Genomic DNA, 13,054 nt, shown 5'->3' with positions numbered 1-13,054 from the left:
CACTTGCATTTGGGTTTCATTTTCCTTCCATTAGGTAGTGATGATCTAGCACTATTTTAATTTACAGGTACAAAAGACAGCCTTGTGTGCATACATACTAAACTGATACTGTCCTAGCAGCAGAAAAGTTTAATTATTAGCAATAGAAATATTTAACATATCAGTGTAGACTTGAAGAGATTCTTTACTATCTAGAATTAGAGTTAGCATGTGTATCTGGTTATTTTCCTAACCAGTGCTCAGAGGGGGTGCTTTGACATTAAGTTCTGCAAAAAGTAATTAGGAATCAAAGTGATTAAGTTTAACCATTAAGATTGCAAAGAAAACTTTACAAAGATGAGCAGTAAGAGGGTCCTCTGAGGCTGAAGAGACAAACTGGGGTGGGGCTAGCTTTTGTCTAGCTCACTGTTAACTCTAGAACCTAATGACAAGTATTTCAAGGTGCTTTATTTTAGAAATAGCAAGCTAATGTGCAAGATATAGTGTATCAATGCCATCTCATCAAATGCCTTCCAGTCCCCACCAGTCAGGAAAAATACACTGTTTAAAATTACCTCAGCCCAATGTCAACTATAATGTAGAAAGAAGCCTGGTAGCATGCCCCAGGGTTCCAGGCTTGGATCTGGTTTTGGTTACTGTGACAGGCAGTACGCAGATGTCAGGCTAGATTACGTTCTGATTAGATGCCCTGAGCAGGTATTTGCAAGTACCACACTAACTTGTCAAATACCTTTATTTAGTTACCTCTGCTTGGACTAAACTGGTCTAGGCCTCAGTCAAGATTACTAAAGACCTCAGAGTATGCAAAAATCAATCAACCTCAAAGATTATTAGTCTTTATCTGCCCCATTAGTTGTGCTTAAAATCCTACTATTGAAATGTGGGTACAGTATCATATATTAGAAGATGTTCTTACCCTAAGCACTTTACAGTCTAGGGTCATAATCCTGGAAATACATGTGGTTAATGAGTATTCAGAGTTAAGTAGATTTCCCATTGATAAAGTTAAGCATGTGTGTTTGCAAAACTCAGTTGTAAGTTGGATCTAACATGACAAAGGGAGAGAAGATGTCAACAATTTGGTCAGCAAATGCATTTCTTCCTCTTACAAATAGGACTGAGAATTTTGTTCCCTTCTACACCACACACTCACAAAACATTAATAATGTAATGGCCACACCAAAAAGCTTTACTTAGCCTGTAAATGTTTAATCAGCACAGGAAGTGTATCCCCTGTGCTTAAAAGGATAAAAACTGCAATATTAATCATAGCATTGACACTTCATTTCACTTGAATTCTGAAAACTCAAGTGTGATGTTCCCAGAATGAGTACCAGCCTCAGGGTAGACTGTTAAAACAACCAGCTCACAAACCCCAAATTGATCAGAAGTTCAAGGGCAAACTCCAGGCATACTAATAGCCTTAACTAGTCAGATAGTCCTTGGAGAGGCTGGTTTATCTTGCCACCTAGGTGAGTATCTGTGAGATAGATGGCCCTTGAGAAACAGCAAGACTCAGTAATATTCAGGGTACTTTTAGTCCAAGGACCAGTGACTTACCTCAGATCAATTGCACCTTAAAGTTTACACCAAGGACAATCCTTGTATACAATTTTATTACAGAGGAAAAAGGAAACTAGTTATTTACAAAGTTAAAGCAAGCAAATATAGGCCAGGTCTCTACTACAAACTTACATAGATGACTACATTGCTCAGTGTTGTAAAAACTCCATACCCTTATGCAATAGTTATACTAACCTAACCCCTGATGTAGACAGTGCTATGGTAGTGCAGAGGTGGATTAACTACACTGACAGGAGAAGGTCTCCACTGAAGCACTATAGTGGCACAGCTACACTGGTGCAACAGTTTAGGTGTAGCGCTGCCTGTAGACACCTGAATCAGTGAGGCAAGATTTTTTGTTTTGTTTTTAGTAAAGGTAATAGAGGCTTCTATAATGAAGAAGCACTATTTGTCCTTTAAAGCTAACCTAAGCTGCTGGGAAGCTCTTACTTGGGCCTAGGAATCTCCATTCCCCCATTCAAGATCCCAACAACATAGAAAGCCTGAGCTATACCTACACTGCACTTAAACTAGCAGTTGGCCTGTCAGCTGATTTAGGCTAAGAGGCTGTTTATTTGGAGAGTAGATATTAGGGCTCAGGCTCAAGCCTGGGGTCTAGGACCCTGTGAGATGAGAGGGTCCTAGAGCTTAGATTGCAGCACAAGCCAATGTCTACACTACAATTAAATAGCCCAAGCCAGTTGGGGTCTAATTGCAGTGCAGACATACCTTACCTGCCTTTTGTTTGGGGCTCTTATTCCCCCCTATCACATGCACTCAGTTGGTAACTCAGGAGGCCATCTCCGTGATTCATCGGCAGAGAGGCAAACAGAATACCAACAGCTCTCTAGGACATTTGTTGCATTATTCCTCAATCTAGATATAGGGAGGGGGCCTAACAATTTCTGTAGAAGAGCAGCTCTTCACACTACTAAATACCCCTCTCCTCCACAGTGACTAATATATTCAAAGGCTTACACTGCACCTGCTCAATTATTATATTCCATATTGTAATATAGACATTACAAGTTAGTTAACACATGCAGCAGCTCAAGCATTTGATAGAATTCTAAGTGGACTAAATACCTATCAATATTAACCCACAAATGAATCAGACCGATTCCAGTTATGTATATCAGTGTTCAGTTGAGATGGGGGCACTGTAGCTACGGTAAGCCCAGGATCTTAGACAAAGTGGGGGAGGTAGTTGTTTGTTGGATCAGCTTGTGTTAGTGGAAGAGACAAGCTTTTGAGCTCACAGAGCTCTTCAACACTATGATTCAATGTTTAACTAGTTGACCAGCATATAGTTACCCCTGTATATCTGCATAGACACCATGACTTGTTGGGGAGAACATGCTGCACCAAAAACCATCAGCAGCACTTAGAGAAAGTGAAAATGATGGCTGTCCCTCATACCCATCTGCAAAAGCAAAGCAAAATCATTCCACTAGCAGCTGGCTTTATAGCCCTCTTCAGCCTCCTGTTTTGAAGGATACTGACCAAGCAAAAAAATTCAACCGTTTCAATCCTCTTTCTTTACACACTGCACTATTAATTTAGGGCCTGACCCTGCAAACACTTAACCATATAAATAATTTTGCAGAAGCAGTTAGTTATAAGGTTGAAACCAGTACAGGCCTGCATGTTTCTGATTGTGCTGTGGAAGTTGCTTTTATAGATATGTAGGTCATTATTAGATGTGAACACTTATTTATAATGCATTACTGCATAATGCAAAAGTGAAGCAATACTGATGCCCCATGACATTTGAGGACACAAGTAATAACTAGAGCACATTTCTGCAAGCAAACTAATGGTTAAAAACATGATTCTATGGTTACTATTTTAGAAGGCAAGATTAACATTTTGAAGAATAGTATAGGTGAATGATATACATTTCTTCTGGTTTATTTGTGTCCCTTCCCTCCCCCCCACTGGGAAATAGAAGTTTCACACATAAACCCAGGTCCCACAAACATTCAGAAGGGAAACAGCATTCCCCTTTATTTTTTCAAGTTTTCTGACTTTCTACAACTCTTATAGTTAAGGTAGAGGTTTTCAGAGAACCAGACACATTATAATTCCACTTATCTGCATTTGCTTTATCTGAAAATTCTAGTTATCCAAATCCCTTGAGTCCCCCATATAACCCAATGTTATTTAATAGCACTTCAATTTAACCCATGTTTCAGATGCCTGATAGGACTGGACCATATTAGATGCCTCCTTGAGCCCTCCTATTTAAACACAGATGGTGCTGAAGAGGCTCACAAAATTACTGAATTACTATATGGAAGAAACACATTCTTGGGACCAGTGTTAAATGCAGCAGAGATGAGATCAGAGAATCTTTTTAGACTGTGCCTTTGCTCATTTAGTCTTTACCATGGTTGTATTTAAATAGTATTGTCTCAAATAAGATTTTTGCAATTCTGCCTACACTGAAGTGTAGGCAGATTGTCTACATCAGAGATTAATTATGACATACACCTTGAAAACAAGTAGAATGAAAAGCTATTCTCTTAAATTTCCCCTACCAAAAAAAAAACAAAAACAAAACAAAAAAACCCAAACAAAACAAAAACCCAAAACCACAAAACAGTTGAATTCAATAGATGAGTCACACAAAGTTATGAACTTCAATAATTTAATGCTAACCAAAAGTACAAAGTGTGAAAATTCTTATTTAAATTAGTTTCAGAGAGTAAAGCTAAAGAAACCTTTACATTGCAGCAGGTTTCAGGGTGGTTTTTGTTTATTAGCACCTTGAAAAGTCCTTGAAATTTTAAGACAGTCTGGCAACACTGGTGCAATAAAGATCAAATGTATAGTCCTTGTAACAGCATATGACTAGTGTTTTCACATTTCTCCATTTGAAAGAACTACATAAAAAAGTACATTAAAAACAAAAGTGTATTCAATTTGAACAGATTATGAAATGGAAGTGCTGAAGAAGAAAATCAGTAGAAGGCTGAGCAGTTCCAAGGCAATTATATTGCAAGTCCAAAGGCACTGACAATACAGTACATAGTCTTATTCTCCCATCTCACAGTGCAGTTTCCTACAGCAGAAGAGAAAGTATTTAAAACCAAGAAGTTTGTCATTACATACACCAAGTTATGCATGCTTCCCCATATCATGATCAGACATCTATATTAAAAATTGATTAAAAAGTGAAACTTTAAATTCTAAGAGTGAAGCTATCACAGTAGTTAAACTTTGCAATTTTTTTAAAAGAAATTAGCTGCTAACTTCACATGTATTGAAATAAATTTATAAGCCTCTTAATTTGGAGACTTTTGTTGCTCCTTTCCACCAAAGGCAGTTTAATCTGTACCACGCTGCTCCAAAATAGTAGTTTAAGATTAAGTGTCAGTCTTAGCTAAAATACAGCATCAGAATCTTGTCAATAAAAGCAAGTTCTAGCATGATAATTTTTATGTAAAGTTGCTATTTTTAAGAAAGAAAATTAAGTCGCTTCTGTACCATCACTGGTGTTGTCCCAGAAACACGAGCTTGCTGTGTGAAGGCCAGCACCGTTTTTCTGCATAATCACACAGGTCACTGTTAACATACAAAAGAGGCTTCCATTAGAGAACCAAACTGACCATTACTATCAACACACTTACATCAGTCCCCTCTGTCTATGAACTCAAATTCACTACATGCAACATCCACCACATGAATGCAATTTACTGTAAAAACTTCTTAGCAAAAAGATGCAGACCCCTACACGTCAAATAGTATAACAGAATAAATACAAAAGCACTAAAAATCAATGTAAGAAAAAGCTAAGGTGCTAACACGGATACTTCAAAGGTGTCCCAAATAAATCAGCTCTGGCCATCACCTACATAAAATCTCAAGACAGACTAAGATCTTTTGGACAGGGAAAGGCTCCCCCTCCCCCGCTTTGTACAGCACCTAGCACAATAAGGTCGTGATCCAGGACTGGGACTCACAGGCACTTTGGTAACAAATAAAGAAGTTTATAACCTGTAACAGGAAGGATGGTCTTGTGGTTAAGGCAGTGAAATGTGACAAGAGATGGGGATTCTTTCCCCAGTTCTGTGGGATGCTGGGCAAGTCACAATCTCTATGTCTCACTCCTCCCAACCCCCCTCGTGAAGGGGCAACAATATTCCTACCTCTTGGGGGCAAGGGGAACAAAACCAACAGCACGCAAAATACCAGTGCCAGACTCTAATCTACAGACTGACACTAGATATTTGGCAAATAAATCAAACTATAAAATCAGCTTTACTGTATATTCATAGTTTATAACTAAAATATAATGTATTGTTCTAGTTTAGGAGACAGTTTATATAAAAAGTTTTGCATTCATCTTTAAATAAATCTCACTAATAGATTGACTATACCAGAAGACTGAAATGTAAGCAAAGCCAATATAGCAGCACAAACTTACCAATATACTTGAAAGGTTTCCCCAGCTTTGTTAGTTGACTTAAAGTTTGTTCTACCACACTTGTAGTCCACTGGTTCACTTTGCTGTGTTGATAGGCATTGCCACCTATTGCACTTTCTATAGCCTAAAAGTGACAAACATAGAAAGATATGTTGCCACTATCCAGCTTAGACCTCTAATTTTAATTAAGTACTTCATATGTTTTTAACACATTGGACATTCAGTTTACGGAGAACCCCAAGTTTAACTAGAATTGAAGATGCCAGAGTCTGTAGCAGTGGTATGTATTAGAAATACTTTTACCACACACCTACCATGTAAGACCAAATCATTTGGAGTGCTTTGCTCTTTGTTAGCACGGTGATGTCAATCGTTCTACTTTAGCCTTTGATTTTAATTTGATTCCTGCTTTTCTCAAACCCCTACTGCAGAATCCCAAATAGGCATTATGAACTACAAATGTTACTTGCATTTGCAACAGAACTAGAGTGACTGGAAACATTTTGATTCACAAACAGATATTCACACATATACATGTTTGGTACTGCTGTATGACTCTGTGCAGAGAGCTGGGTCTGAAAGTAGAATTTCAACTGTTTGTGCTTAATCTTTGAAGTAGTCTTAAGATTTATTTATTTTTTTTTAATCCTGTTATTTTACTACACCAATAGCCAGAAGTAAGACAGACCACATGGCTGAAAATTATTTAAGAAAGCAAGTATAAAAAATTCCACTACTTATGCGTACAGATTCTCACTTGTACCCAGTGGTGTACATTTTCAAAGTAAGCAGGCACATTTTATGGCTGAACAGCAAATGTGTAATTTTAGGTCATGCACTTTTCTTACAGAAGTTTTAGTTTGCTTCCTTAAAAAAATATAAAATCAAAGAACGAATTCACTTAGTGTAGAGAAAAAAAAAGTACAGTATATGAAAGGGGCCTTCCAAATTCCTAAGAGACATATTAAATGGCCACAATTCATTGAAAGTAACTCCTTAACCAAGACTACATTAATCTGCAACTTTGGAGAGTTTATTTGGTTACTATACATCAAAACAATGTGTCCTAATCCCATCTACTTGCCATTCTACTGAATTTCTACAACAGGAAAGGTGGTTGCCACAAACAAACACCTCTGTAGACAAGATGCAAGTTTCTTAGCAACTTGCAACTACAGGGCATTTATCTCAAATACACTTTAAAGCGTCTACATCAAATATGTAGCTCATGCATTATCTTTGAGGAAAAAATCCTGACGTGTGAGACATTTATAAGTGAAATTTATGTTTGTGCAGAGGGGCTGTGCAAAGCTCTTCATGCTGAGTTTTAAATGGAGCTTAGGCCCCTCTGCATAAATTTCACCTTATTCATATAATTTCCATTGTTTAGGAATTACTATGAAGAAAGCTTCACACTAGATGAGGAACATACTCTAAATATCAGATATATTTTAAGTTCATAACAATACTTAAATAGATTTAAAAAGACAACTATTAACTGGTATCAGTCTTAATAGAAAACTGAATGATAACCTATGTAATATCTATTTCTAATACTAAGCAATGTATTGGTTGGAAGATAGGTTTTTTTGTACACAAAAACTATTGAGAGCAAATAGTATAACACAAATATAGAGCATACAAGGTTACATTTTCACAGGACAACATGAAGACATTTGGTAACTTCTTACCTCTTTAATGATGTTACTCACTTCATCAACAACAAAAGAAGTCTACAGAAAAATTCAGAGATAGAATTTTAAATAAAATGAATACTTTTAAATGTTTCGGAGCCAGTTTCTAGTTGCGAGTACAAGTTTCACTAGTGGAAATTTAGCTAGTTAAGAGTACATTTTTTAGGATAATTTAGACTGATAGTCTGTCAGACTTAAATCAAGAGGCACCTAATCTTCCTTGTTTACGTTTAATTAGGCACCTCACTGGATTAAATCAGTACTTTGCCTACATTGCTAATAAAATATTTCTTAGTAATCATTTGGATTAGCATGGAATTAAGTAAGACTTTAGCTGACCTATTTCATTTTACAATAAAATTCAGCATATTAGCTCTAATTTGAGCAGAGCTGTTCTTTTTTAGAGGACAGTGGCATGATGCTGTCTGGTCACCCTAATAGGAAGTGTGAAAAATCGGGATCGGAGTTGGGGGGGGGGGGTAACAGGCGCCTATATAAGACAAAGCTCCAAATATCGGGACTGTCCCTATAAAATCAGGACTCTACTAACTATGCCTATACAATGCAAGAATTGTAGTCTTAGATTTGGGTATGTATGTACTCAAGGACTGAGTTATTGTTGCCCAAGAAGTCATAACTCACTTTCCTGGCTTGTTGAAAGTCTTGATTATAATCAATAATAATTATTAGTCACAAAGATTAAAAGCAGACAGCCCAGATGCAACCTTACGGAGAAGGGGACATGTCCATTCCCACTCCACTTTTACTATTCTGTTGAAGTTCTCTTCCACGTAGGTAGCAGTCTCTTGGCTCCCCACAGCTTTTTAAATATGTCCAGGTTGTTTATATCGTGGTAGCATCGAGGCTCCTATCAGGGAGCAAGTAATGCTAGACTCTGTATACACATGAAATAACCTCTGCTCCAAACGTCTTACAATCTGACGGAGTTTACAATCTGATGTGACTACTGATGGAGAAAACAGAAAAATTGGAATGAAGATACTTAGGGCATGATTACCCTTGCAGATGTAGAGCGCTTTGAGTTAAACCAGCCTTCGTAAAGCACAGGAGGGAAAGCGCTGCAATCTGTCCACACTGACAGCTGAAAGTAGTGCATTGTGGTAGCTATCCCAGCATGCAAGTGGCTGCTACGTGCTTTTCAAATGGGGGGGGGGGAGTGGAGCGTGACAGGGACTGTGCTGGATGTATGTGGGGGAGAGAGTGGGTTTTTGGGGGGCTGAGAGCATGTCAACATGCTGTCTTGCAAGTTCAGACAGCAGCAGACCCCCCCCCCCCGCCTCTCCCTCACACAGCATTCCACAGTAGCTGTTTGCTTTGTCCTAGAGCTGATAAGCATGCTGGCTGTCAGAAACGGAGCTTTCAAAGGGCATATCCGCATTCCCACGGAGATTCCAAAACAATGACAAGAGTGGCCACTTGACTTAAGGGGATTATGGGATGTTTCCGGAGGCTGATCAGAGCGCAGTAATGCAACACCTCGTTCACACCGACCCCTGGGCATTTCAGCCAAGGCGCACCAAGCGTTAATCTTCTCACCTAGGTGGAGTACCAGGAGCGCTCTGGCCGTGGAGTCAGAGCACTCTACATGCCTTGCCAGTGTGGATGGGTAGTGAGCTAAGGCGCCTGGGGCTCCTTTAATGCGCTCTAACTTGCAAGTGTAGCCAAGCCCTAAGGATAATAGTAAAATGATTGAGCTTGGTAAAATTGAAGTTTTGCCTGAGAAAAAACATCAGGATCAAGCTTGCTGAGTGGGCGCAGAGAAGGAAAGTGACACGGTCAAACTGGCAATAATGTGTGTGTGTATATGCAAGTATAACTGTACAACGTGTTTCTCCTTGATACAGTTCTATTTTAAGTGTCTTTATTCCTTACATGTTACAGTATTAAGTGTTTATTCCACCTAACCCTTGTAAAATATCTTTAGAGACCAAAGAGCTTGTAGTCAACCCTTGATGTGAGATTATGTTTTATGAATGAAGTAAAAGGGATCAGTTCCTCTGTCCTGAGGAATTAATAAAAAACTTGGAGGAGGGGAGGAAGAAAAGGGGGAATAGTGGCAATGTAATCTTCATTAAAAAAAAGAAAGCAAGCTCTGATTGACGGATTCTGCTAACAATGTGGTGTCCAACAGAAAACTGTGCTAAATTTGTACTTGTGTATGTGTAATGTCACTAAGTTACTTCTGCTGTAGAATCCATAATTTTGACCTTCTTGACTTGTGCATTTAGATTCTCAGTCTTTTCATTAACTCTTTCATACTGGACTTCCTTGGGCATTTGAAAAAAGAAAAAGGTGCTAGAATATTTACACAAACATGACCATTATGTCAGAGTCACATTTCCTGACATCGGAGGCTTATAAAATTATGTTTCTCCCATTTGAAATGGTAAAGGGGAAGACAATGACAACCTGTGTGTACTAATCTTCACAGAATCAATAGTTTTTAAAAAACAAGTCTTGGTAACAAATACAAACAGTTTACTAAACTGGTGGTCTCTTGGACACTGCTAATGTGTTCAATGATTGTTTGGTGATTCAAGTATGGTAGTCACAAGTTATAACACAGTAAACTTAATGTGTATGACAATTCCATTTGTTCATTTTTACCTACTGGCACTAATACTGGTAATTACAGGCTGCCCATAACCACAAAGAGAAAAGTTGGTCCAGTAAAAGACAGGCCTCAACTTCTATTGGTGAAAGAGACAAGAGTCCTTCTCCTAGTCTGGAAAAGGAACACAGTGTCACAGCTAAATGCAAGATGGAACAGATTGTTTAGCATAAGTAGATAACACATTCTAAGGGACAATTCCAAATGAAGTGGCCTATTAACACCTGAGCAGCCATAGGATGGAAAAAAGTGGGTTGCAGATTGTTGTAATGAGCCAACACACCTTTCAAGATCAAGGGATTTTACCCATGCCTATCACAACATGTGATGTACCTCATCCAGGGCACTAAATGCCCCAACAATATGGGTGAAACCAGACAATCACAACACTCTCAAATGAACTCAAACACAAATGATGAGGAAAAAAAAACACTATCACCCATGGGCACACACTTTTCACAAAGCTGTCACACCATATCAGACCTTTCAGGCCCCGTCCTCAAAGGAACCCTGCATAACACCTTCAAAAGACAAGTCTGGGAGATTAAATTCATAACTTTTATCAAGATCATGATTTTTAGTGTCTAGCAAAGACACAGGATTTACGGCTTATTACAACAATCTGTGACCCACTAACCCTCCTTTTTCATCCTATGACTGCAGATGTATTAATAGGCCACTTCACCTTGAACGGTCCCTTAAAAAAAAAAAAAAAATATGTGTTAACTACGTACACTAAATCTATTCCACCTTGTATTTAGCTGGGACACTGTGTACCTTTCCCACACCAGAAGTGCAGCTCTGTGTAGCTTGAAAGCTTGTCTCTTTCACCAACAGACCTTGGTCGGATAAGATGAAGGTGATGTAATATCTCTTATTAGCATTTAAGCAGTACATACATTTTGAGTTTGATGAAAACTAGATTAAGCCCTCAAAATCCATCTGAGCTATTCCTCCTACTGGTATAAGGAACTCTCTCAAGAGTATTCCCTCCACTCTGTACTAATTTGCTTGAAAAAGTCATATCAGGGTATGGAAGGTCAGTGGAAAAAAACATGCAACAAAGAGCAAAGTAAATACTTCTGACCTAGCTCCCCATTTCAGGGGGAGAGAGGGCAGCCCAAGTTACCAAGCCTTCATCTCTCCTTATGGAGCAGGGAGCTAGCTCCAGGAAATTGACACTTTTTTTTTAATTTACATATTTTTTTACCAATTTACACATTAACTGCTTTAATAGACTGCCTTTCATTTACACTTAGACTAATTTAACAAACAGCTAATTTAACATACTGGTTTTCTTAATAATCAGTATTTGTGTACTTCAATAAAAAAAAATCAGTAAAACACAAATAGTTTTTGTAAAAATCATGAATTATTTTGGTAAAAGTTGAATGTGTATGGCCTTGGGGGTACGTGCCTGTGAAATATGAAGTAAACATCTTTGTGTGCTGCAAAATTGAGGCACAATTAAGAGGTTTATCTGGCTCTTGCTTTTGTGCTCAAGCCTCTGGGCTATGTGACATTTTTGTGCACTTAATTTTAATGCAATAGTGAAGTTTCATACAATGACTTCAGGAAAATGTCTATTACGATATTTCTCTATCATAGCCTACAAAAAAGTTTTGAAAGAGAAACTTTCAGGATAGAAGACAATAAGAGGGGCATAGAAGAAGGGTGAAAGATAAGTGGTTCCTCAAGATACAGAAACACAAGAGAGAGACCTAGGGACAGGATGTGGGAATATTGCTTAGTGAGATATTTCAATGACCACTAATGTACAAAGAGTTAAAGCTTGAATTCTATGTTAAGATTTGGATTAATCAAGCTTCGTCCACTTGGTTTGTGATGTTATCAAAACCCCACCGCGGATATGCAGTTCTGGGAGACATCATTCCTTGGGGACAGGTTGATGAAGTGGGTTTTAGCCCACGAAAGCTTATGCCCAAATAAATGTGTTTGTCACTAAGGTGCCGCAAGGATTCCTTGTCATTATTCCTTGGATGTGTGGTACTAACTAATCAAATGGCACCCTGCTCCTGCAAGTAAACGGCAGCAGCCCCAGCACTGCGCTGCCACATGGAGAACACAAAGACTCCGCTCCCCTCCCCCCGCCTGGGATTCACAAGCATTGAGGAGGGGGCACCGGGCGTTACTCCCCCCGGGCAATGCAGGAGGCAGGGGAAGCCCGTTAGAAGCTCGGGCACGCTCCGGCCGTTGGGGATTCCGGGGCAGCGCGAGGCTCCCAGTCCCCCTGCCCCCGGACACTCAGCTCGCCCCCACTCCCCGAGCATCCCGGGGGATGGTGAGTCTCCTAGCAACCCCCCCCCCCAGTGTGTGTGTCGGGGAGGGGCGGCAGCAATGCGAACTGGGGATCCCTGCGCCCTAGAAGGCTCCTCGCCGGGATCCCTGCCCCGCTGCCCGAGCCGTTACCTCCTCCCCTGACTGGAACTCGTCCATCTTTCCTCCGGCTCGGACCGCAACCACTCACGCCGCCAGCCTGTAGCGAACACCCCGGCCCCGCCCCCTGGATAACCTCTTCGCCAACAGCTGGCTGCTCGCGCCGCGCCTGCGCACCCGCCCCGCCCACTGGCGTCCCAGCCGCTCGAACCGCGCCTGCGCAATGCTCTCAGCTACCTCACATCTCTCTGCAGCGCCGAACGGTGCCTACAGTGCGCCTGCGCATTCAACCTCATTCTGTCATCCGACATATCCCTCCGCTAGTCTCGAGCGGCTCAT

General features: G+C 39.9%; 1 protein-coding gene across 2 annotated transcripts; it reads right to left on the bottom strand.

Annotated features, from left to right (window-relative positions):
- Positions 1-4,199: 4,199 nt before the first annotated feature.
- On the bottom strand, positions 4,200-12,887 carry DYNLT1 (dynein light chain Tctex-type 1). 2 transcript variants are annotated; one of them, XM_034765305.1, is made up of 5 exons: positions 12,749-12,887; positions 7,684-7,725; positions 5,993-6,116; positions 5,053-5,130; positions 4,200-4,627 (listed from the first exon to the last, which is right to left on the bottom strand). In XM_034765305.1, the coding sequence occupies exons 1-5, from the start codon at positions 12,773-12,775 to the stop codon at positions 4,557-4,559; spliced, it is 342 nt and encodes a 113-aa protein (XP_034621196.1). In that variant the 5' UTR covers positions 12,776-12,887; the 3' UTR covers positions 4,200-4,556. The 2 variants fall into 2 exon arrangements, with proteins under 2 accessions (XP_034621196.1, XP_034621197.1); XM_034765306.1 differs by lacking the exon at positions 7,684-7,725 and having other exon boundaries at positions 12,749-12,852.
- Between the last annotated feature and the right edge of the window lie 167 nt (positions 12,888-13,054).

Source organism: Trachemys scripta, chromosome 3, assembly GCF_013100865.1.
Source record: "Trachemys scripta elegans isolate TJP31775 chromosome 3, CAS_Tse_1.0, whole genome shotgun sequence".
Lineage (NCBI taxonomy): Eukaryota > Metazoa > Chordata > Testudines > Emydidae > Trachemys > Trachemys scripta.
The sequence above is the reverse complement of the archived record's forward strand: the minus strand, read 5'-3'. Positions and strand labels throughout refer to the sequence as shown.

Excerpts from the sequence above, each read along its gene's own strand:
- DYNLT1 (XM_034765305.1), bottom strand. The coding sequence starts at position 12,775 with ATGGACGAGTTCCAGTCAGGGGAGGAG. Across the intron at positions 5,131-5,992 it reads GAAACCTTTCAAGTATATTG|TGACCTGTGTGATTATGCAG; the intron begins GTAAGTTTGTGC and ends GTATGTTAACAG. Across the intron at positions 4,628-5,052 it reads CTGGGACAACACCAGTGATG|GAAACTGCACTGTGAGATGG; the intron begins GTACAGAAGCGA and ends CTTCTGCTGTAG.